The sequence below is a fragment of the Zalophus californianus genome, chromosome 4 (genome assembly GCF_009762305.2).
Source record: "Zalophus californianus isolate mZalCal1 chromosome 4, mZalCal1.pri.v2, whole genome shotgun sequence".
Taxonomy (NCBI): Eukaryota; Metazoa; Chordata; class Mammalia; order Carnivora; family Otariidae; genus Zalophus; species Zalophus californianus.
The window spans coordinates 693,104-718,898 of record NC_045598.1 but is presented as its reverse complement, the minus strand read 5'-3'; the positions used below and the strand labels follow the sequence as shown (position 1 = coordinate 718,898).

General features: G+C 49.4%; 1 protein-coding gene across 4 annotated transcripts in view; it reads left to right on the top strand.

The window, feature by feature from the left end:
- Positions 1-22,232, top strand: part of GNB1 (G protein subunit beta 1) — a 95,778-nt gene extending 73,546 nt beyond the window's left edge. For 2 of the 4 annotated variants that reach the window (XM_027625842.1, XM_027625836.1), the window contains exons 5-11: positions 941-1,004; positions 2,015-2,177; positions 14,658-14,724; positions 16,385-16,586; positions 17,625-17,841; positions 20,104-20,219; positions 20,504-22,228. In XM_027625842.1, the coding sequence (XP_027481643.1) occupies positions 941-1,004; positions 2,015-2,177; positions 14,658-14,724; positions 16,385-16,586; positions 17,625-17,841; positions 20,104-20,210 (820 nt within the window). In that variant the 3' untranslated portion in view covers positions 20,211-20,219; positions 20,504-22,228. Of the gene's footprint in view, positions 1-940; positions 1,005-2,014; positions 2,178-14,657; positions 14,725-16,384; positions 16,587-17,624; positions 17,842-20,103; positions 20,220-20,503 lie in introns of all 4 variants that reach the window. The other 2 variants (XM_027625850.1, XM_027625827.1) reach the window with 2 other exon arrangements.
- Positions 22,233-25,795: the final 3,563 nt, after the last annotated feature.

Here is a 25,795-nt window from a genome sequence, read left to right as displayed (position 1 = left end):
GACCTGGATTCCACATTTAGCTCAGTCTGGGAAATTTTCATGATTTTTGTTTTGTTTCGTTTTTTGGGGGAGAAAGGTCTCATAAATTTGGAATATCTAAAAGCTGATTATTCTTTACTATTGAAGCTTTCTATATGTCAAATGGAACATAAAGTTGTATACTAAATATTTTCTGCCACCTTTGGTTCTAAAAAATCTATATGTCTGAAATTTGATTTATAATGAACAAAAACCAAACATAAGCAGTTATAAGAAATCAACCTGTTGGGGCGCCTGGGTGGCTCAGTCTGTTAAGTGTCTGCCTTTGGCTCAGGTCATGATCCTGATCCTGGGATCGATCCCCATGGAGTGGGGAGCCTGCTTCTCCCGCTCCCTCTGCTGCTCCCCCTGCTTGTGCGCTCGCTCACTCTCTGTCAAATAACTAAATAAAAATCTTTAAAAAAATGTAAAAAAAAAAAAAATCAACCCGTTAGCTCACCAGAGAGTGGCTTTGGTGATCTAGTCTGCATTTGAAGGCAAGCACTCTTGAATCTGAACTATTATTTATGGGAGCATTTTCTGTCATGCTTTCAAAGTTGAGCTAACAGTTAGACCTTTTTATTTTTATTTATTTATTTTTAAGATTTTATTTATTTATTTGACAGTGAGAGACAGAGCAAGAGAGGGAACACAAACGGGGGGTGGGAGAGGGAGAAGCAGGCCTCCCGCGGAGCAGGGAGCCCGATGCAGGGCTCGATCCCAGGACCCTGGGACCATGACCTGAGCCGAAGGCAGACGCTTAACGACTGAGCCACCCAGGTGCCCACAATTAGACCTTTTTAATTTTTTCTATAAATCAGTGTGCTCTGTCTCAAACAAATGTGTGTGTTCGTAGTCACTCAGATTTAGTTTGTACTGTTGCTGTGGTACTGATCAGTTGTCTTTTGTCCTCTCCCTGCAGGCTTCTAGTCAGTGCCTCCCAGGATGGCAAACTGATCATCTGGGACAGCTACACAACCAACAAGGTAAGGACTGCAGAACCCCCTCCCTGGGAAACCAACCCCGGAGGGGGCGGGCTTCTGACCTCTAGTCCAGTTGTGTAAAAACATACCACACAGGATGGGGAGGGGAATCACAGTGAGTTTTGTTTTCAGTGTGAAGCCGAACCACGTGGCTAGCACATGCTACTAGTGTCTTCTGCTGTGGGTCATGGTCTCATTGCATGGCAGGGGGGAGCTAAGTCCCTCCTTAATGGTTCTGAAGGACCTGGATTCCAGAGTTAGTTCAGCCTGAGAAAGTTCATGTTTTATTTAAAAATGTAGAAATCCAGCTTTTCATTTAGTTATTCGTTTTTATAAGAGATAATCTGAAAGGCACTGTACTTTGAAGTATAAATTAAATTCTTTTAAATACTTAATCCAAGGTTGTAGTGAATGAGGAAGTACTTACTGTCACTTGGTCCATATGTAGGAAAAGATCAGACTCAGTCACTTTTATTGGAGAGTCCTAAGATTGCAGTATTTATAACAAATCTACCCCAAACGTGGGGAGGACCGTGGCAGGAGTAATTACAATGTCGTTTTGTTACTTCACTAAAAACGTTTTGTTTCGTAAATCAGTTTATAGCCATTTTGACAGGTTTGTGAACTGTTTTCTTTTTAATGTATAATCTGGATTAGAAGGCTCTAAAACTATTACTTAGGTGCATACCTAACCATAAATTGTGACCTTAACAAGATTGCAGATTAAATTGGTGTGCAGCACTGGATTTTTTTTTTTTTTTTTTTTTAAGCTGAGATCAGGAGTCAGATCACTAATCGACTGAGCCACGCAGGTACCCCATGGATTTCTTATTAAATTAGTACTTTATCTGACTGGCCACATGTATAAATTATTTTCAAAATAATTCTGGCCGTTATTTTGTCGTGTCACCTTCTCTGCAATGAAAGTTGAAGACTGAAAATAGAATCATAGTGTCCTTAATTAATGTTTTTGAACTTGAGTGTGTCTGCATCATCTGTGTTCTGTCATTTAGGTCCATGCCATCCCTCTGCGTTCCTCATGGGTCATGACCTGTGCATATGCCCCTTCTGGGAACTATGTGGCCTGCGGTGGCCTGGATAATATTTGCTCCATTTACAATCTGAAAACTCGTGAAGGGAATGTACGTGTGAGCCGTGAACTGGCCGGACATACAGGTACATGTTCTCACCAGTAACTTTAGAGCGGAAGATATTTGTCTGCCGTGCGTTATATGCTTTGGACATGCACCTCTTCTCAATAATTATTTAATGAGTTGGTTGTAATAATGGCCAGAAACATTCTGAAAATGAAAGCAAAGACAGGCTTTGATATGTCTTCACTGGTAAGAAACCTTTGGATTAAGGTCACCATAGCATCCTGTTTTCAGGGATCTCAGGGACTTAGGTCACTGCCTTCATAGCTGGCAGCCACCCTTTTTTGTTTTATAGTAACGTAGTTCAATCTCTTAACCTTTTTTTAAGCCGTCCTGTATCTTGAGTGCCTTTCCACCAAGGTTTCCTCATCTACACACGCATGTATGCATACACACATATGTACACGTACAGATCCAGCCTGGCCCCCTTAATACACTTCATACCCACTAGCACTCTTGTTGAAAAGGGAACAGAATAGAGTCCTCTAGGTTGTTCTTTTGAACACAGCCAATTTTAAGGATTAGGTGGTATATTATTTTGCCAAGTTTAGTTTACCTGTGACACTTGTTATTCATAACAAAAAGCATAGTGTTGCTTTTTTTTAAGATTTTATTTATTTATTTGACAGAGAGAGACACAGCAAGAACAGGAACACAAACAGGGAGTGGGAGAGGGAGAACCAGGCTTCCCGCGGAGCAGGGAGCCCAATGCGGGGCTCGATCCCAGGACCCTGGGATCATGACGTGAGCCGAAGGCAGATGCTTAATGACTGAGCCACCCAGGCGCCCCAACCATAGTGTTTCTGAAAAAGGAAGTCTTGTCCTAATATTTTACTTAGGTGGCTGTCTGCTCAGTTCTCGCAGTTACACCCCACGAGGCTCACCTACAGCACATGCAACCAAAGAAATGATCATAAGTGAAGGAGTAAATAATACTGCTTTTGACTCTAGTTAAGCCTTTTGTTATTTATTTATTTAAAGATTGTATTTATTTATTTGACAGAGACACAGTGAGAGAGAGAGCACAAACAGGGAGGAGTGGGAGAGGGAGAAGCAGGCTTCCCATAGAGCGGGGAGCCCGATGCGGGGGCTCGATCCCAGGACCCTGGGATCATGACCTGAGCCGAAGGCAGACGCTTAATGACTGAGCCACCCAGGTGCCCCAAGCCTTCTGTTAAATTAACTGTAGCAAGATAAGAGTATGTCTGTGGTCCTTTTTTTTTAATTTGTGTGACTTTTTGTCTGTTTTTGTTAAAGTATAAATAGCATACGGTATTCTGTTAGTTTCAGGTGTACAGTATAATTATTTAACACTTGTGTACATTGTTCAGTGCTCATCACAGTAAGTGTACTTAATCCCCTGTATCTGTTTCCCCCATTCCCCTCCAACCTCCCCTCTGGCAGCCACCAGAGTTCGATCGTATTGCTTGTCCTTTAAAGATGTGCTCCCTGCATTTCATCCATTTCTGTCCTGTGTTACCTCCTGCTCTCTGCTTGCTTTAGGGTTGCTTCCTTCGCAATTTTCTAGCTTCTTAAGGTGGAAACGAGACCTTTCTTTTTCTTTTTAGACCTTTCTTTTTCAAATAGAAGCACTTAAAGCTATAAATTTCCCTCTAAACAGGGCTTTAACAGTGTTATCATTCAGCTTGAAGTATTTTTAATACCCTTTTGATTACTTCTTTGATTCATATGTTGCTTAGATGTATGATGTTTAGTTTTCAAGTACCTGAAGTTTCCTTACACAACTTATTACTGATTTATAATTAAATTCCATTATGTTCAGAAAACATACTCTGTGGCATTCAGTTCTTTTCAGTTTATTGGGACTTGTTTTTAATGGAGCAGAGAGTGTCAGGATGAGCAGGCCACATACACTTGGAAACCGAATCTGTTTTGCAGTTGCTGGGCCGTGTTGTCAGTGTGTTGGTTCGAACCAGACTTTTGATCCTGTTCAAGTCTCTCGTATCTTTACCTCTGTGAACTGCTGGGGGTGGATGTTAAGGGCCCTGATGATGGACTTATCACTTTCTCCCTTTAATTCTGGCAATTTTTGCTTCCTATGTTTTGAGCTCTGTTAGTAGAAGTATATAATCATGATGAAATGTCCTTTTTTCTCTCAGAATATTCGTCATAAGTCGGCTTTATCTGATGTCAGTAGAGTCACTCCCGATTTCTGTTGTTTCCGCATGTTTTTTCCATCCATTTTCTTTCAGCTTGACTGCGTATTTATAAGTAGGGTCCCTTATAGACAGAGTATCGTTGGGTTGTGCCTTTTATCCGTTCTAAAGGTTCTGCCTTTGTAGTGGTACACGGGCCCGCTGCTGTTGCGCGTACAGTCGGCTTTCGCTCTGCCGTGCCAGGACTTGCTCTGCTTTCCTGCCCTCTGGGTTCGATACTGACCTCATCTCTTAGAGTACTAGCTGAGTTTATCTGTTGGCCCATTTGGTTTCCTCTGTGCATTAATTTTTAGTGGTTTATCTAGGGATTACAGTGTACATTCATAACTTTTCATGGCCGACTGAGAGTTAATATTGTATCAATTCATATAAAATACAAGAGCCTTGTAGCCGGAAAGGCCCATTTTTTCTGCCCTTTATCGTTCTTTTTCTTTTTTTGAGAGAGAGAGAGTGCACAAACAGGGAGGGGCAGAGGGAGAGCAAGAATCTTAAGCGGACTCCACACCCAGCTTGGAGCCTGGCAGGGGGCAGGGACTCAGTCTCATGACCGTGAAGTCCTGACCTGGGCCGATATCAAGAGTCAGACCTCAGCTGACTGAGCCGCCCAGGTGCCCTCTGCCTTTCCTCCTTCTTTATCATGTTTTCATGGCTATTGATCTGTATGCCCCCATCATACATTGTTCTGCTTCCCCCTTCTTGGCCTTTTGAAGAAACTTGAATTGTCTTTTACTTTTACTCCAATATTTACCATCTCTAGTGCTGCTCCTTCCTTTCTGAGGATGAGAGTTTTCTTCTGCATTCTCTTCAGCTTGATGAGTTTGCATTAGTTTCTTATAGTTAGTGGAGGTCTGCTAGAGTGACTACTCCATTTTCATTTTTCTGAAAATGCCACTTTTCTTTCATTCTTTTTGGAGGGGGTGGAGGGGAGAGAGCAGGGGACGGGGGAGGGGCAGAGGGAGAAGGAGAGAGAGAGAGTCTTAAGCCAACTCCACGCCCAGCGCAGAGCCTGAGCAGGGCTCAGTCTCGCAACCCTGAGGTCATGATCTGAGCAGGAAACCAAAAGTCTGGATGCTCAACCGACTAAGCCACCCAGGTGCCCCAAAGAGGTGTTTTGTTTTGTTTTCTTAAGTTTTTATTTTATTTTTATTTTTTAAGGATTTTATTTATTTATTTGTGAGAGAGAGAGAGCACAGACGGGAGAGGGAGAAGCAGGCTCCCCGCTGAGCAGGGAGCCCAATGTGGGGCTCGATCCCAGGACCCTGAGATCATGACCTGAGCCGAAGGCAGACACAACCAACTGAGCTACCCAGGCGCCCCTATTCTGTTTTTTTTATTTTTTTGTTTTGTTTTTTGTTTTTTAAGATTTTATTTATTTGACAGAGAGATACACAGTGAGAGAGGGAACACAAGCAGGGGGAGTGGGAGAGGGAGAAGTGGGGAGCCCGACGCGGGGCTTGATCCCAGGACCCTGGGACCATGACCTGAGCCGAAGGCAGACGCTTAACAACTGAGCCACCCAGGCGCCCCACTCTTCTATTTTTTTAAGTAAACTCTGCCCCGAACGTGGAGCTTACACTCGTGACCCTGACATTGAATGTTGAGCACTCCGTGGACTGAGCCAGCCAGGTGCCCCTGTTTTCCTTCATTTTTGAAGAGTATTTCTGCTGGATATATTGATTTCTGGGGTTGACATTTTTTATCCTTTTAGCACTTTAAAGCTTTTTCTTTGTTTTCTAGTAGTCTGGTTTTCATGTGCCTTGGTGTGATTTTTCTTTGTATTTATTGTGCTTCAGCATCTTGAATTTGTAAAGTTTTTGTTCTTTACTAAATTTGGGACATTTTAGGCAATGTCCTCAAATATATTTTCTGTTCTGTAGTGTCCTCTCCTTTTGCACTCCAGTGTGTGGGTTTTCATACGGTCCTGTGGGTTCCTGTGACTCTCTTCTTTTTTCTGCAGTCTCCGCCTTCTTCAGATCTGTCCTCAGGCTCATGTGACTTCTGTCACCTTCAATATTTTGACTACCCAGCAACTTGTATATGTCAGCTGTTCTGTTTTTAGGTTGTGAAATTTTTGTTTGCCTTTTAAAAAATATTCTTATTTTTCTGCTGAGGTTTCCTGTCTTTTTATTTATTACATGTATATTTGGTACCCTTCATAGTTACAAGAGCTGTCTTCAGAATTTTTGTCTGCCATTTCAACAGCGAATCCTCTTGAGCTTGGTCTTGGTGTCTCTTTCCTCTTCAGTATGGGTGACATTTTCCTGTTAGTACGATTAGTACTTTTGAGTACTCCCCTGGATGTTGTGATGTGTCATGTTCTGGCGCACCCATGCTGCATCCTGTCAGGCCACCACAGAAGCCTTCTCTGTCCTTTTCCCGTCAGCCAGGCCACGTGGAGCGTGCTCTTTGCCTGGGTGGTTCAGATGTAAGCTTTGGGCACGTAGGCGTGTGATTGAGGGCTCCTCTTATGTGGATTTCTCCTTTCCACACTTGCTTCTTTCACTTTCTGACTGTGGGTGCCCGCAGATCTGTCCACTGGCTACTCAAGAAGGTTGGGCACAGATCTTACCCACGTGCTCTAAGATAGGGGCTGGCCATGAATACAGACTCAGGCCCTTTCTTTTTTCCAAGTGTAGCTCCCCTTCATTGTGTCTGTTTTTGTTTCCTGTGCCTTTAGATGTTGGTTGGTTTGTTCGTTTTAATGATTTTATTTTTTAGCAGTCTCCACACCCAACATGGGCATGAACTCATGACCTTAAGATTAAGAGCTGCACACTTCACTGAATGAGCCAGCCAGGCACTCCTGTTTGTCCAGAGCTCATAGTTGTTTTCTGTGGGAAAGTTGCTCCCGTGGTAGTTCCTACCCGCTGCCCCACCACTGGAAGCCAGAGCAGGCTGTCTGCAGGTCCTTGTAAGCTGTGTGACTGTCCAGTGAGCACACTTCATAAACCACTTTGTTTATCGCATTGATGAACTTCCAGCACGTAAAACACATACGTTCTTAATGTTTACCAATCCCTGATTTATCATCAGATTCAGTATATTGACTTCTATTTTTAATTAAGGCTTTAGATTTTTTAACACTGCATTTGTCGAAACAAATAAAATGAGTCTTAGAGGAGATACTTTGAAATTTATTTCCTTCCTATGTCATGAAATTTTACTTCCTGGAAGTTGAGTGGTTTCTTTTTTTTTTTAAGATTTTTTTTATTTATTTGAGAAAGAGAGCATGAGAGGGAGGAGAGTCAGAGGGAAGAAGTGGGGGGAAGGAGGGGAGAGAGCTGGTGGGGGGGAGGGGCAGGGAGCTGAGCAGGGAGCCTGATGGGGGACTCGATCCCGGGACTCCGGGATCATGACCTGAGCCGAAGGCTTTTGCTTAACCAACTGAGCCACATAAGCGTCCCTGTTGAGGGTTTCTTTCTTTCTTTTTTTTTTTTTGAGGTTTTATTTATTTATTTGAGAGAGAGAGAGAATGAGAGACAGAGAGCAAGAGGGAAGAGGGTCAGAGGGAGAAGCAAACTCCCTGCTGAGCAGGGAGCCCGATGTGGGACTCGATCCCGGGACTCCAGGATCATGACCTGAGCCGAAGGCAGTCGCTTAACCAACTGAGCCACCCAAACACTTGGTCTCTAAAGAGTATGTGTTCCTTTCTTCAGACATGATACATAGTTCTCAGCTTCAAGTCAATAAAAGTTTAAATCTCACAAGCTGAAACTAGTCTTATTTTTGTCAGAGAGTAAAGGTGTGAACTAGTAGTGGGTTCAGCATCTGAGGGTTTGCTGTCTTTGTCTCGTCTCAGACCTGAGCATCCATTCATCACTTACGATGCCTCTCTCTGACCTGAGCATTAGGTTGAGAACTCTTGGTTAAGCCACGGTTGGGACATTTTCTTGTAGAATCTTAGAAACCCGGTTGCACAAAATATGCCTGTGCATGCTTTCATCCTTCCAGCGTACTGAGTCCTTCCTAGTCGTATCTGATAGTCCCAGGACAGGAATCATGTACACTCAGCTTCAGGGGTAAGGCTCTTCGTAATCAGTTGTGTTCTGCTATTGTTTCCATGGAATATAAAGGCGCATATGGAGCAAACAGAAGCGTCTTTCTCTAGAGTCAGCTACCCAGGGTTTGGAAACTCTCTGCCAGTACTTCAGAGAGGAACTCTAAGATGGTGCTCGGTCTTACAGAGTAAAGGATGCCCTCTGGAAGCGGCTCATGGACTGAATTCACAGTGATTGAGATGGGACATTTATTATCATTAGTATATGGTATAAATTTATATATATATTATATAGTATGAATATAAATGTATTACATACAGAACACAACTTTCTGAGTGCTGTTTTGGTGGAAATCCTAATGTTTGAGAAATGAGGAACTCCCTGAAGACTCATATCTGACCAAGGTGTCAGGCCTGGTGTCACAGACTGTTCTCAGAGCAGGCCCCTGCTAATGAGGAAAGGACTGACACCTGCACTTAGAGGTTCCTTCCTTCCCAAACGTCTCATTGCAGTGTGGACACACTGCCCTTCCTGACATCGTTCTGGTCATGATGGCTACAGAGGCATAAACATTTTGATCAAGAGTTTAGTCAGAGGGGCGCCTGGGTGGCTCAGTTGGTTAAGCGACTGCCTTCGGCTCAGGTCTTGATCTCAGGGTCCTGGGATCGAGCCCCGCATAGGGCTCCCTGCTCCGCGGGAAGCCTGCTTCTCCCTCTGACCCTCCCCCTGCTTGTGTTCCCTCTCTCGCTGTCTCTCTCTCTCTGTCAAATAAATAAATAAATAAAATCTTAAAAAAAAAAAAAAAAGTTTAGTCAGAGGTTTTCTGGTACAACGTGGTATGTTCCTCAGTGACTGCCTAGTATTCCTGCCAAACCAGCAGTGGTGGCTAAAACTTTGTTTCCTAGGGATAGTTTGTTCATCTAATCTGAGGCTGAATATTTTACATTCCTGTGAAAGCACAGTGGACCGGACACATCGTCTGTTAACCACTTGTTTCTCTAGCACACGCCAGCAAACTTGGATGTAGGGGGAAAGATGTCTCCTCGTCATTCTGCTCCAGGGGTTATCATTGGGCTGCTCTTTGGCACCCTCTTCATTGGCAGTTAGTTAAGTGTGATGTGGTGTGTGTGTCACAGTCTGGGAAACTCAGGTCCCACTGCTCACTAAATAACCTCACGGACCATTCCCAGGGGGTTGGGCTGCCTGACACCTGGCTGGGTGCAGGGCTCACAGTGCCATCTGGGCGTGCTTGCCCCTTGGCTTCCCTCTGGATGGCTCCCTTGGCCCCCTTTCCGCCTGCTCAGCAACCCCAGCAGAGAAAGAGCCTCTTTTCCTAGGGTGGCTGCAAGTCCTGGCCGTGCCTGCCACTGGCCACGCTGGGTTCCACACCCACCCCATCCAGCCTCCTGGATTGATTGCCTGGATCCAGACCTCACACCATCCTGCAAGGATGATGGCAAACTGCCCAAAACCCTGAGCTCTGAGAGGACGAGACCACACAGCCTTGTGAATGCATCTGAAGGTGTTTCTAGTCTGTTTTTGTTTTCATCTGATTCCATCTTCTACCATTAACGTTTTATAAGTTCGTCTCTCTTTGGGGACTGTAAACTCTCTTAACTTTTATTTATTTATTTATTTTAAAAGATTTTTATTTATTATTTGACAGAGAGATTGACAGCGAGAGAAGGAACACAAGCAGGGGGAGTGGCAGAGGGAGAAGCAGGCTTCCCTCAGAGCAGGGAGCCCGATGTGGGACTCGATCCCAGGACTCCAAGATCATGCCCCGAGCCGAAGGCAGCCACCCAGCCAACTGAGCCACCCAGGCGCCCTCTCCTAACTCTTAATAAAACCCTTCTTAGGCACTTCCTCACTCTCACATCTTCAAGTTACTTCATCCTGTCTTTTTTTCCCTTTCCACCACACTCTGTGAACAGTGTGCTCTCACCGTCTGTGCTCGCCAGCTATCGTGTGCACCGCAGAGTGGGGCAGGTGGCTTTCCCTCCAGCTCTGGGCTGCAGCGCGCTCCCTCCCAGAGCGGAAGCTGCAGCGGACGCTGTGCAGGCACCGGCCTAGTGGGCACCCGCAGCGGAGCCTTGTGTCTCTGACTCCAGCTTCGACTTAGCCAGAGCACCCAACCTGGTGCTCTGGTGCACTCTAGGGCTGGGCTGGCCTAAACCACCACCATGTGCTCACTGTTGAAATTTGGGGGAATAACTTTAAATTCGCTTCCTTTGTGTTTTGAACCTATAATCTCACCCAGAACTATGATGTTTCTAAAGAGTTGAGAGAGTTCCATTACGTGCTGTTGTGTTCCTGTTGCTGGATGTCTGGATGGTTTCCAGTTTGTCAGTAGTGTGAACATTCGTGTAGGTGAATGACCCCTCAAGCTCACAGCCATTTTCTTGGGATAACTTACCTTAGCTGGGCCTTTTGGTCTTGGGGCAGGGGTGCCACACGAGTCACTCTTCTACCCACATTGGTGCTCTTGGCTTTGCTCTGTTGGATTAGTAGCGTCTCCAAACTCAGAAGTAAGTATATTTGCTTCCCTGGCAACAGATTCCCATCCAGGCAACATGCTCTGTCACGATGTCCTGCCTCTGTCCTCCAGGCCTCAGCTGATAGCACTCCCTGATCTCCCCCCTGGTCCTTGACCCAAGCACCTGCTCTCTGCACTGCCTGTTTCAAGCCTCCTGTCTCTGGACTGTGGCAGCCTTGTCCCTGCACCATGCTGTCCCCAGCATGTCCTCACACTGTCATCCATGGTCTCTGTGAGGTGCATAGGGACACCCCATGCCAGTGCACCTCCAGACTCAGCACCCATGCTTGTTGGGGTCTGTTTTCCCAGCCCCTCTATAGGCTCCCAAAAGACAGCAGCACCACTGGCTGGCCGCTATGTAGCACACCTCCAAACTTGGGGCAAACCCCACATACACAAACACACACACACCTGGTGGGGCTATCTTCACCTGAGGTAACCCCACTGTACACACATATATACACGTGTCTACACAAACACAGCCCTCCCAGGTAGTTTATTCGTTCTTCAGTAACTGCCGCCGATTATTCCAAGCTTCTTGAGTGCACAGATAGCTCTCCTGGGACCGTCCCCAGTTACTGGGGAGACTGCAGCTCATCAGAGAACTCAGTGCTGGTTAAGCCACTGCGAGAATTGAGCCATGTATTTCTGATTTCAGAGCCCACATTCTTTTTTCTTTCTTTTTCTTTTTTTCTTTTTTGAGAGAGCACACGAAAGCAAGGGTGGGGGGAGGGGCAGCCGGAAAATCTCAAGCAGACTAGCCACCCAGCACAGAGCCCTCTATCCTGAGATCGTGACCTGAGCCAAAATCAGGAGTCCGCTGCTTTAACCTACTGAGCTACCCAGGCGCCCCTCAAAGCCCACATTCTGAAACCACTGACTGTGTTCAGCCCGATGGCTCCTGTGAAGCTGTGCTGGTCTCGGAGCATATGGAGCGCAGTTGGGCCCCTCTGGAGGCTGGCCTGGTGCCGTCCGCCATGCTCACAGGCCATGTGACCCCGTGTTAGTGTTGGTGGGCCCCAGCCCAGTGCTCTTGAACATTGATGGCGCAGCACTTGTCCGTTAGTGCCATTTACAAGGTGGTTTCTACGCTTTCTGTCTGGAAGAAAAAAACTTATAAAAATATAGTATCTAGGGGCGCCTGCGTGGCTCAGTCGGTGAAGCTTCTGCCTTCGGTTCAGGTCATGATCTCAGGGTCCTGGGTTCAAGCCCCACATCGGGCTCTCCACTCTGTGGTGAGTTTGTTTCTCCCTCTCCCTCTGTGATCCCCCTTGCTTTCACTTCCTCTCAAATAAATAAATAAAGTCTTTAAAATATATATATACATATAGCATCTAAAAAGATATAGATACGTATAAAATATCTAAAAAGATGTAGGTACATATAAAATACCTACCTAGTTATTGTTTTGTTCTGTTTTTTAAGGATATCCCTTTATTTTTGTTTATAAGATTTTATTTATTTGAGAGAGTGAGCGGGGAGAGGGGCAGAGGGAAAGGGAGAAGCAGGCTCCCCGCTAAGCAGGGAGCCTGGATCCCAGGACCCCGGGTTCATGACCTGAGCTGAAGGCAGATGCTTAGCTGACTGAGCCACCCAGGTGCCCCCTGGTTACTGTTTTTTGTCTCTCAACGTACAAAATATAAAGAGGACCAAGAAATGAGTTACAAGATTGTGAGCAGGCAGCCCTGACTTTAATTAAAAGTAGTATTTGTATATGTATTTTGGAAGCTCCAACTATGGAAAGTTAGGGAATGAATGTGGAAGGCCGCCCTCGCTAACAGTGCCTCCCGCCTCCCTCTACATGAACACTGTCCAGCAGGCCTTTAGGACCTAGAGAGGGGAGACTACCCTGCCCCTCCTCTTCACCTGATGGGTCTTAGTGTCCACAACCTGCGTGGTGCACAAGGTGGACAGAGACCATCTTGGAGATCATGTTTCTTTGGGCCATTGACCTAGGTGTGTCTTGCCTGGCCTTCCAGCACCAGCTGGAGTCTCCACGACTCTCCTGTCCTGCCTTCCCTGCACCCCTGAGTCAGACAGGCTGAGCCTAAGATGGTGCAGCGTGAGGGTCAGTGGAGGGCCCGCTGGATACCTCGCGGGATGGGGTTGGACACCCAGCACTGGCTTCTGAGAAGGAGGGGTATGTGAGTTGACTGGAGTAATGTCAGATGCACCAGGAAGCAAATGCTGTTCTTGGAGAAGAACTTGGGCCGGAGCTTCAGCAGTCTGTCTAGACCAGGACCTGGGGGTCCACAGAGCGGGTGGGGGCCACGGGTCAGGCGCAGTGTGGATTTGGTATCAGGTGATCTCTCAGCACAGGCCACTCCTCACCTAGCTGGGCATTGATTCACCCCTGGGCTCCCTAGTGTCCCTATGGATGGACATGACCTGGGCTCTGGGAACTGCTTGACCATACATCCTTTTCTAGGCACATAGATAATATTTGAAAATCGTCATCCCTAAATATTTTGATAATATTTCTTAGATAAATGCTCTGTTTTCCCTATATTCTTTTTTCTTTCAATGTTTTATTTATTCATGAGAGAGAGAGGCCAGAGGCAGAGGGAGAAGCAGGCTCCCCACTGAGCAGGGAGCCTGATGCAGGACTCGATCCCAGGACCCTGGGACCACAACCTGAGCCGAAGGCAGCCGCTTAACCATCTGAGCCACCCAGGCACCCCTTCCCTGTATTCTTATACTTTCCATACCAAAACCCTTCTGTGGTTTTCTTCCTTGTGTGGGTTTTGTTTTTATTACCCTGTTTTGCCCAGCATCGTATGTAGCTCTGGTGTGGACCAGGAAGAGAGGTGTCAGGGCCGATCCGGCAGGGGCGTCCCGTCCTCTCAAGAGAGGCAGTGTTGCTGCCCCTTCAGTCGGACGTCTGGCCAGCCCACCCACTGGGCACACTCCTCCCGGGGATAGATTGGTTTACCCTGCATTTCCAGTTTTTAGGGTCACTTACAGTGGAACAAAATTACGAACCGTGATAAACAGCTAATTAAGTAGAAATCGTAATGTATAGGTCCTGCAAAATCGGTTTTTTGTTCTACCTTTCCTCATACGAAAAGTTGATCAAGGTTAGGGATCTCAGCATGTCCCACCCTCAGCAGCACAGTCTTGGCTCCACACGCTCGGCAGGGTGGGTACTCAGGCAGCACACGACTGTTTCCATGCCACCTGGACTACTGTAGCATCCTATAGAAAACAAATCCACTGCTCCGCTTGGCACCCCAATCCCAGCCCTGACCATGCCTTCCTGGAGGGCCCAGGAGGCCTCTGCAGACCACCCTCTCCCCTTCCTCACGTGTGCACACTCCCTCTCCCCGCTGGAGTGTGAACTCCGGGAGGGAATAAAGCGCTCCTCTGATCACGGATATGTTCCATGCGCTGGGGTACGTTGTTGTGGGATGAGTGGGTGTGTGAATGGGAAGGGAACCTCTGTCCCCACATGTGGATAAGACGAGCAGAGATGGAGTGTGTTCCTTGCACCTGCGCAGTGTTTGCCGGTGTGCAGGACAGGTTGCTCGCCACCTCCCGTTTGTCCTGGAGCGCACGCCTCCCGGCCTGTGGGCTGTCAGCAGTGCCTGTGCTGCCTCCTTTATTCGTTACTGCGTGCGTGTGAGGCCGCGGCTGGGGTTGCTGACAAGGCAGTGGTCTTCACCTACATGTGGGACTTCGAGGTGCAGTCATCCCGCCAGTGTGTTTTTCTATTTACAGGACCTTAGAATCAGGGTGGGATGGGGTGGGGTGGGGCTTGCATATCAGGGTCATCATCTGTGTCTGTTTTCCAGGTTACCTGTCCTGCTGCCGCTTCTTGGATGACAATCAGATCGTCACCAGCTCTGGGGACACCACCTGGTGAGCATCTGAGCGCCATGCCTTTCTCACACTGCTCGCCTTAGATGTGTAGGAAATAAGATTCTTGACATTAATTAGGCCATCTTTTATTAGTTTGAAGTGGCCGTGAGGCGTCAAACACAAGTGCGTGAGTGATGAGTGAGTTCATTTTACTCTACAGATTTTAAAGCTCAAAAGTTTAATTTTGAACAAGGAAGAACTGACTCATAGACGTTGAAGCTGCAGCTGCACAAGAAATGCCTGCTTTTCTTTCCCCTGCACATACTCCCTGGCTGGGCGACACTCAGCAGCCCCCTGGGGGAGCGAGTGTGCTTGCATCCCCCTCAGTAGAGCGCCGTGCCATGTGGACCCAGCAGGGCTCAGAAGGAGCAGGGGTCACAATTGCAAGTGGATTGTGTCAGACTCCTGAGTTCAAGCTGTTCTCTTACTTAGGTTTAGAAGCCCACTTACACAACCTCTAGAACGTTTTCATTTATGGCCCCAGGGCGTGCAGTTTAAATGATCAGATAGGTTGGTTGGTTGGTTGGTTGCTTGGTTTGTTTTGGATGCAGAACACATTTTTAATAGTTTCCTGTTTAAAAGAGTAAGCCATCTGCTGAGGCTAGAGGTTTGACTTCAGGGTTTCTACATTGTTTTGTTTGGTTCAGATAGGTATTTTATGAGTCATTTTAGACTTAAACTAAACTGTCCTGGGGGCTTTTCTGGTCTTTGAGGCATGATGTGGTGGAATGCCCTGTGCCAGGGCCTGACTCCCACATCTAGCTGTCCTGGTCTACAATGCGTCCTTTTTGTATAAACTGTGTAAGTTCACAAAAGATGTATATTCTAGACTGTCAGTTTTGGGAAGAATTTCTTTATTAGAAGATATTTTTTAAAGCTTTTTCATTTATGAATAAGTGTTTTTCGGAGTCCTGGGCACACCTTATTTCCTCCCTATAGTCCCCCAGGCCCTGAGCAAGGAAGCCCTCTACCCACTGTAGGTGTAAACGGTGTTTGCGCCTGAGCCAGATTTCCTGGGAGGCTGGGATGAACTGAGCAGTTTGCAGTGTTGACGCCTCCTAGAGTCTGAAGCGCAGAAACAGCATGTGCCCCACTCATAGCTCTGTCCGCATCTTACCTGACACCTGTCAGTAGCCGCTCACGCTGACACCACGGGGCACCAAACTCAGGGCTGCCACCATGGCGCACTCGCCACTCACTCTCCCACATGTGGCTCCAGGGGAGGGCCGTGGGGTCTCAGCCTTGCTCTGAGCCATTTGTTTACCTGGTGGTGTCTCCGTGTCCTAGCCTCTGGCCTTGGCATGCCAGAGGCCACGGAGCCACAACAGTAGACTCACGTTCTCTGCCTCATCTGGGACACCTCCAGGAGCTCCCTGCTGCTCCTTGCGAACCCACACAGAGTGCAGGTCACTGGCTTCCTCTCGGTTGGTGTCTGAGTTGGCGTAGAGATAACAGTTACTCCGAAGCCCGTGGCACATTCTCATCTTGTATTTTGTTTGTTTGCTTTGTTTCCCTTCCAAACACAGTCACATTACAAAATTTAGAATTGTCAGGCAAAAAAGCGCAGAGGTTTGCTATGGTCCTAGATGGTTTGAAAGACAGTCCCTGACTGTTTGCCTGACAAAGTGAGGTGACTGCTTGTCGTGTGTTCCTGCTGCAGTGCTCTGTGGGACATTGAGACCGGCCAGCAGACGACCACGTTCACTGGACACACTGGGGATGTTATGAGCCTTTCTCTTGCTCCCGACACCAGACTGTTTGTTTCTGGTGCTTGTGATGCTTCAGCCAAACTCTGGGATGTGCGAGAAGGGATGTGCCGGCAAACTTTCACTGGCCATGAGTCTGACATCAATGCCATCTGCGTGAGTAGGGGGTGAAGATGTGGGTTTGGGGGCCTTTGCCAGCCATCAGCAAGTTAGATTACTTCTTTTTTTTTTTTTTTTTTTAAGATTTTTATTTACTTATTCATGAGAGACAGAGAGAGAGAGAGAGGCAGAGGGAGAAGCAGGCTCCCAAGGAGCAGGGAGCCCGATGCGGGACTCGATCCCAGGACTCTGGGATCATGACCTGAGCCGAAGGCAGACACTTAACAACTGAGCCACCCACGCACCCAAGTTAGATTACTTCTTGTATGCTGCTGAACACATCAAGTTTTAAAATGTGTTCAGGGTTGGATGTTCTGTCTTTTGTATGCAACTATAACCTATTTCACAAAAACTCCTATGGAAAACTTAGCTGTGATGCAGTCTGTCCTCGTGACACCAGCTAATTCTGTGCTAACTGTTCACCTCACAGATGTTGGGGATGGGCCTGTTGTGTGCAGGTACCTGCTCCCAGCCCCGGGGCAAGCCAGGGATTGGGACCAGCTTCCCTCCAGCTGGGGGGCAGTGAGGCAGTAGCTAAGCCAGTCAGCACAGCCTCTTCGGAGCAGGAGGCCAAGGCTGAGCTGTGAGCAGGAACCTTGCACCCTCAGCCCCTCCCTGTGGCTGGGGCACAGCCAGCAAAAGGAGCCTTCCCTTTGCCTCGTCACCCTGACGTGAGGGGCTCTTGCGAGAAGATGTGAAGGGTGGTATCTGGTTGGTTGGGGCTGGGGGTCCCTTCTCCATGAGGCTTGTCTGGCTGCTGGCGGCCCTCAGGGGTGACCATACTCTTCCTGATCCCCTGGAAAACCGTTAGTCATGAAATGAAGTCTTCTCTGGGGACAACAGTGGCTGTGGCTGCCCCGGTACCGATGCCCTCAGGTCAGGGTGCCCAGGTGGCTGCCGCTCCGACCCGCTGGCTGCCCGAGCCCAGCCCCTGCTGACCTTTCCCTCCTGTGGCAGCGGCAGCCCTGCTGTCGGGCAGTCCCATTTCCAGTACTTCTCTGTGCATTTGCATACTCTCTTCACTTGCTTTTCTAGTTCTTTCCAAATGGCAACGCATTTGCCACTGGCTCGGATGATGCCACCTGCAGGCTGTTCGACCTTCGGGCGGACCAGGAGCTCATGACTTACTCCCATGACAACATCATCTGCGGGATCACCTCGGTGTCTTTCTCCAAGAGTGGGCGCCTCCTCCTCGCAGGGTACGATGACTTCAACTGCAATGTGTGGGACGCACTCAAGGCCGACAGGGCAGGTAGGTGTTTGCTGGGCCTTCCCGGGCCTCCTTACGTTCAGGTAGCACTTTGGAGGATGGACATGATGCACCGCGGCTGAAATGTTTAGGTTTGTGCCCGTCGTGCCGCTAAGAAACATGTGCCATGCCTGAGTACACCTGCCTGCCCCACAGCATGGCCTGGCGGAGGGAGGGGGGACAGGCCAGGGCATCCGTAGCCGGGCTCTCAGGGCACACGGGCTTCCTTAGCACCAGCAGTTCTCCTTGCACGCACCGTGTGAGGTGCGCATGGACAGCCGCAGTGGGCAGGACGAGGCGAACTGCTGGGTCTTCAAGGCCCTCACTTTGCCTTCTCTCCCCTCTGGCTGTATGTGGTGGAACTGTATCATCTAAGTGTGGGGCACAGGCTTGGGCAGGTGTGCCCAGTGAAGTATAAAGTCTGAAGTTCACACATTGAGGGCAAGGGTGTGGTTGTCAAGTGCATTAAAACACACCTTGGAGGCGCCTGGGTGGCTCAGTCGGTTAAGCGACTGCCTTCGGCTCGGGTCATGATCCTGGAGTCCCGGGATCGAGTCCCACATCGGGCTCCCTGCTCGGCAGGGAGTCTGCTTCTCCCTCTGACCCTCCTCCCTCTCATGCTCTCTCTCCCTCAAATAAATAAAAAATAAAATGAAATTAAAAAAACAAAAACAAAAAAAAAAACCACAGCTTGTACAGGGGCGTCTGGTTGGCTCACTGGGTGAAGCGTATGACTCTTGATCTCAGGGTTGTTAGTTCAAGCCCCACACTGGGTGTAGAGAGTGTATATATATATATATTTTCTTAAGATTTATTTATTTTAGAGAGAGCACGAGCAGGGGGAGGGGACAGGGAGAGAGAGAAGCGGACTTACCCACAAAGTGTGGAGGCAGACATGGGGCTCAGTCTCACCACCCTGAGATCATGACCTGAGCCAAAACCAAGAGTCGGATGCTTACCTGGCTGAGCCACCCAGGCGCCCCAAAAATAAAAATCTTAAAAAATAATAATAAAACACAACTTGTACAAAAGATGAGAAACTTCCTGTATTAAACACAGACAGGCGACTGAATTGAATTGACACTTTCAGAATCTTTCAACTCTGTACCTTGGCAGGGGGAAGAACGGAGCATGACTGGGGGTCTCCTGGGGTTCTTTCCTTGACCTCCCACTTTCCGATGGATCTTTTCCCCCTGGGCTGAGCTCCCCTCCTGCTCCCCCTGCTCCCTCTCGCAGACTCCCTGCCCCCACTGCCTCTGCCCCGACGGTTCCCCGGTCACAGTGCCACGGCGGAAAACACTGTTCCGTCCAGCTGAGACTCTCTCTTTACTCAGCTGTGAAAGTAAGGAGTGTGGGAAAGAGACAGGAGTTCTCTGAAGTTAGCCGTCAGAGTCTTCTGGACGGACATCGAGTGTTCGGGCTGATAATTATCCGGGCACAGACGCTGAGTGTCAACAGGGGCTTTTGTCTCCCTGTGGGTTCAGCGTGGGGTCACCGTGTGACATCCCGTTGGCCCTCCCCCTCTTGCATCTGTCACCAGCCCTCTGTGTTTTGTGCCCTGTGCTGGGCTTCAGGGATTATAAACAAATGAAGAACAGCCCACGGCCTTATACTCTTGGGTTGTAATTGCCCTGAGATTGGGATGGTTGGATTTTTTTTTTTTTTAAGATTTATTTATTTTAGAGAGACAGTGCACTAGTGGGAGAGGGAGAGGGAGAAAGAGTCTTGAGCAGACTCCACGCTGAGCGGGGAGCCTGACGCAGGGTTCGATCTCATGACCCTGCGATGATGACCTGAGTGGAAGTCAAGAGTCGGGTGCTCAACTGACTGAGCCCCCTCAGGCGCCCCTTATTTAAGCTTCGTACCATCATGAGTATACTCAAGAGTTGGTGCAAGAGGCCCTGAGTTGTTCACTGTGTGTTTTGTGCCTTTTTATCATGTCTGTTCCTAGTCATCATGCTGTCTTAATATGTTACCAGGTGCTCCAGTATATCTTTATTTTGTTTGAATACTTCCCCTGCTGTAGGTGCCTTCACATTGTTTTTAAGAGAGGAGTGTATTGAGCTTTACTCGCCGTGGCGGAGCGTGGCTTCTCTTCCTCCTGGCGTCCTTTCCTGCCAGGGAGGTGTTGCGGGGGCTGGGCCTCAGCGTTTGGGGCCTTCCTCCACGCGTGGTTTTGCACCGCGCCCTGCAGAGCATCAGCACATCACTGCTTGGTGGGGCACCTCTGGGTCCCGGAGTGACTGGGCTCTCATCTGCTCTCAGGTGTCTTGGCTGGGCATGACAACCGCGTCAGCTGCCTGGGGGTGACTGACGATGGGATGGCCGTGGCGACAGGGTCCTGGGATAGCTTCCTCAAGATCTGGAACTAACGCGGACAGGTAACACAGCGGCCCGGCGCCCTCCCTGCACATAGCTCTGTGTACTTCTCACAGCACAGAGGAGTTCACACTTGCTAGATTAATTTTGATGTTGAGTTGATTTGGAATTATGGTGAGGCGAGCCTTGCGTCCACCTGAAACAACATGCCCTTGGCAGCAGACAGGCGGTGCGTCCACCTGAAACAACGTGCCCTTGGCGGCAGACAGGCGGGGCGGGAGGGAGAGCAGTAGCACTGACCTTAGATGTTCTCTTTCTACATTTCTTTAAACTCTGTTTGAAACAGCAGCTGGACGTCGTGGCGACTGGAAGACCATTCCAACCTTGAAGCGTTACAGTGATAGCATTTCCAATCCGCCCCTACTAACGTGGACGCCCTGCACCCCCTCAGAACTTCAAAAGGGCAAGACCTTTTCCTTCACTTATTGCTGAAACCAAGAGCACAATTCCCATGAAGAGAAGAATCTCTGTGCTGTAAACTCAAACAAATTGTGCATTCCTCCCGGGACCATTGTCTTTGTTTTCTTTTTTGTCTTGAAAAGGAAATACTATAATAAACGTGCTAACCAGAAGGTAAACTTGAGTGTAATTGCGAGGCAGACACACCTTTTCACTAGTTCATTTGAATTTTAGGTCAGTGACCCTGTTTTGTGCTGTTGATGCAAAACAAGTTGAGGATTTTATCTTGTAATCAGTTCTAAATTTCAGGTTGTGTTTGTAACAGAATTCTGCAAACATTCATATTTCCTTTTTAAAATATATTCCTTTACGTTCAGTAGTTACACAGAGGAAGAGGGTCTGGTGCAGCCTCTCTGAAATTGTTAATGATGTAAATTGAGTCCCTTGTTTTTTATTTTTTGTCTCGTGTCACATAATTGTTACGCACAAACACGGCATAGAAAGGAAGATGCTAATAAGGAAAGGAACCAAGCACATGCTGTGGATGGTCTTGAATGCGTGATGAATAGTAAACTCAGATTAGGCACCTTCTGCTCCCCGACCTGTCCTCCCTACCTTCTCAGTTCAGTCCTTAATCTCACCTTGGGTTTCCTTGTGAAGTCGGAGGGACGTTCGTAATAATAGCCTAACACTACCCTGCGCCCCACCCCCAGCCGTCAGGAACCTCTGTTTTCCAGAGAGGCGCCCGTCCTGTGCTTGGATAGTCAGTCAATTATTTGTGTATGAAACCATGTACAAATCAATGTTTTGAAAATAATGATCTCAAACTTTCTAAGTTAAATTTTAAAAAATTTGATCGTTTGCCATATTGGGTGGGTTTACTCTTAGAATCGCATGCTGTAGAAATGCTCAAAAGCGCATATAGGACTCAGTCCTTAGATGTTCTTTTTCTTTTAAGAAGTAACCTCTTTACAGTGTAACCACTGCGGCTCTGTCCACTCACGTCTGCACAAGTGTCGGGGGCAGGGCAGCCCGCAGGCTTCACGCTTGGGCAGCGGGATCAGTCACTCTTTCTTTCTTTCAAAAAAAAAAAAAAAAAAAAAGTCCTGTTCCAAATGATCACTGTTGGATTCGGGGGTGGGGGTGGGGGGCAGGGAATGGAGACCCTGGCCTTCCTCTGTGAATTCCTCCTGGCCTGTCTTTGCCGTGGAGCCAGCCTTTTGCACCTGAGGCGGATCGTTGTCTAACACGCAGGCCTCCCTGGTCCCACCGGAGGCCGGTGTCCAGCAGCCGCGGTTGGACGGCAGTGCTGTGGGCTGCCTCCCTGCACCCTAGCCCCCTTCCCGCAGCAGCGGTGGCTTCTCTCTCCTCTTTCTGCAGCAGCCTGTGCACAACTGTGCTGTGACATGCAGGAGGCCTGGATCTGGCAGAGAGAATAAACACGAGCCCTCCTTCCTTCCCATCGACACCTCTGTAGAGCTCTCTGCACCCTGTGCCCCTCACTGTTTGTATTTAATTTTAAAGTCAGTGTATTGCAAGGAGGCTGGATGCAAGATAGATACTATATTAAACTGTACCGTTATTTAAGATGTAATAAAGCAGTTTGACATGAGGGACTTTGGTGTGGCTGCTTATTTGCAAGGCTGTTTGGGTTCCTGATGACAGCCATCGTCCCCCGGACGCCCTGCTCGGTGAGGTCGGCCTGATCTGGTCATGTGGGCAGCGCCGTGGCTGCCCGCTCCTCTGCCAGGTCTTTGGTCCCCATCACCAAGAGTCCATGAAAGAAGGGTCAGGTCCTCTGTCGGGTCCCAGCAGTTCTGCCACCACCCAGACCGGCCCCCCACCCCCGCTGCCCAGGCCCCTGCCCAGGGTGCATGGACTGTCCCCAGCGGCCATCCCTGCGGTCTCTTGTCTTCCAGGCCTGAGCCCCTTGCTTCCTCTTCCCTCTGTTAGGATGTCTGAGGACGTTACTCCTGCTGACTGAGTGGTTTTTATCTCAGTCTGGATAAAAAGAACTGTAGTGTGGAAGAAAAATAAGCATCTGCCACCAAAGTGTGCGAAACAAGTCAGAACGGGCATATTCCCAAAGGACCTCCACCTGGGCAGGCCTGTTCCTTCCTTACTCTACACGGTTGTTGGCCGTAACTTGGTAGTTTTCGTGGGTTAAATGCTGGTACTTTTTCATAAATAAGTGAAGACTACTCTCCATGGGAAGTACTGCCACCTGAGGCTCTGTTCTCCAATTATCAGCAAGATGGAGCAGCAGGGGCCTCCTGTCGGTTTCTGCGAGGACCAGGGGTGCTGTCTCCTCGGAGACTGGCAGCCTGAATGGTGGGTTTGCCTGGCTTCAGCCTCCTCCCCAACGGCTCCCTGAAAGACACTGCCCGTTGTCTTAGAAGAAAATGCCAGAGAGCATCCGAGGTGCCCCTGGGGCTGACAGCCGGAATCCTTGGGAGGGATGTTCTGGGATCAGAAAGCAGGTGGTAAGCCAGCCCAGGGGCACACCCTAGGATGGGCACAAGGTTGGCATGGGGTAAAATGGAACCTGGTAGTCTTCGGATGCCTACCTCTTCCTATCTCCTTCAGTGCCCCAGCCTGGCACCCAGCATGACCCCCTGCCTAGGGCACAGAGCGGCCCTTTGCTGGCTCTGAGATTACTGTCCCACTTTCTCAGCAAAGCAGTCCCTGCAAACAGGCATCAGCCGGGGCATCTATCAAGGAGCCCACGCTGCCAGGGCAGACTGCTGGTTCTCAACCTTCAGGCACAAAACAGTCTTGTACGGACTGAGCAAACCCTTTAGCACTTGGCCTGAGCTGCTTGGGCAGTCCTGGGAAGTGAGCTCTTGCTCTGTGCCACGCGTCCCCTCCAGGGTGCCCACCCCGCTCCCTTCCACTCCTCCAGTCTCCCCTGCAACCACTGCCCCTCCTGGTTCTAGTCATGGCTCTGCCCTTGGGGGCACACCTGTTGCAGGTGCGCTGTCCAAGCTCACGGAGCCCTCGGAGGCTGGACTCCAGCTGGGGCCTCTGACTTCTAGGGCCCTGTCCCCACCATGCCCACTCAGTGTTGTGCCCCACGTGGACACTGGGGTCTCCTGCTGCCCCTCATAGCACCTGACCCTCAACCTGTCCCCACCAGCCCTGGGACTGCCCAGAGGAGTGTGCTGTCCAGGCAGGGTCTCTCCTCTAACTAGCACCCCCATCTACCCCCCCTGCTGCCTGCTCTGTGAGTCCAGTCAAAGCCCTCTCTGGAGCCAAGCCCAGACTGTACCCACCGTGTCCTCGCTGCAGGTTACTTGGCCCGTCTGTGCCCAGGATTCCCCGAGTGAAAACCGCAGACAACAAAAGCACCCGTTTCCTAGAGGCCTCGTGAGAATTCCTTGAGCCCCCTGTATGCAGGTGCCAGACCCCACCCGCCCCAGACTGGCACTGCCTCTGCCCCACAGGGCTCCTCCCAGCTGCCGGCAGGGCATGCCCCCCTTCACTGACCACCCTGCTGAGAAGCTTACAGTCCACTCGAATGTCTTGTTCCCTGCTGAACTGTGTGCATGGCACTTCACAGGCCTGCACGAAGAGGGGCTGCTCCGCTCCACCCCCCAAAACCACTCCAAACAGGACAGTACCACATTGGCAATTCCAGACACTGGCCCCTGGGGAGGAATGGCCATGCAGGAGGGGCTGGACTTGTCCCACGTGTGCTGGCTAGAAGCCTGAGGCTGGGGACGGACAAGATGACCTCTGCATCCCCCAAGACACGCCCAGGGAGCCTTGGTCCCTCCCTGCCACCCGTCACCCAGGCTCCTGGCCATTTCCCCTTTTGAATACCAGGCAGCCTCTGTTCACCCTCCTCTCACCCCTGCCAGGCACAGTTGAGGCGAACTTCCCTGTGAGCTGGGAGCAGGACTGTGAGGAGAACCCCCTCCACCCTGGAGCCACCCCCCAGACTGCACTCAAAATCCAGGACCACCCACCCTACTTGAATGAGTCCAGCTCTGAGCAGGCAGCCTATGTGGCTCTACCTTCCATGGCCCAGGCTTCCTTCTCCCACCACCTACCCCACCCACTCTGCTATCTCCCATCATTCAATCCTCAGAAGAGGGTGCATCTAGGTTTTAGGGGTCTGAGGCGTCTAAAACCGGAGTCACAAGTCATGTTTCAGAAAAATACAAAGAAACCAATACTAGTGGGCACCTGGGTGGCTCAGATGGTTGAGCGTCTGCCTTCAGCTCAGGTCGTGATCCCAGGGTCCTGGGATCGAGTCCCACATCGGGCTCCCTGCTCCTTGGGAGCCTGCTTCTCCCTCTGCCTCTCTCTCTCTCTCTCTCTCTCTCTCTCTCTGTGTCTCTCATGAATAAATAAATAAAATCTTACAAAAAAAAAAAAAGAAAGAAACCAATACTAGTGCTGGGAAAGGTTACCTGAGAGCCTCTGAGGCAGAACCCGCAGCCTCAGCCCAGCCTAAACTAGCCCTTCTGGCATCCATCCCCACCCCCACATTGGCCTTTGTCCCTGCTGCTGGCCCTTCCCTCTCCCCAGCAGGTCTGGCTTATTCCTACTCCGCCTTTGGACTCAGCCCAAACAAAACTTCTAGGAACCTTCCGGATGCCCTAAAGAACCCCTCCCAGCATTGGTTTCCATTATTGCTGGTCAGCCCTTGAGGGTGCTGGGTGGGACCAGGGCCTGCTGGGAGAAATTGCACAACCTGGTCAGCGGAAGGAAGCCACAGCCCCTGTGTTCTCATCTCTGAAATGGGGAAGCGCTCCTGTGTGAAGTCTTTTTTTTTTTTTTTTTAAAGATTTTATTTATTTATTTGAGAGAGAGAGAATGAGAGAGAGCACGAGAGGGAAGAGGGTCAGAGGGAGAAGCGGACCCCCGCTGCTGAGCAGGGAGCCCGATGTGGGACTCCATCCCAGGACTCCCAGGATCATGACCTGAGCCGAAGGCAGTCGCTTAACCAACTGAGCCACCCAGGCGCCCTCCTGTGTGAAGTCTTGAGGTCTGGGGTGGACAGAGGCTTTCCATTACTACGGGCTCCTGCACAACTTCCCTTTAGAGAGGGACACAGGAAGGGCCCTGCCGTGTGACCTTGGCTAGTTACTAGGCTGCTGGCTTTCCTTCCTTCGTGCCTTCTCTATAAACGTCCGGCTCTAGAAGGTTCTTGGGAGGCCTAGCCCCGTGCCTA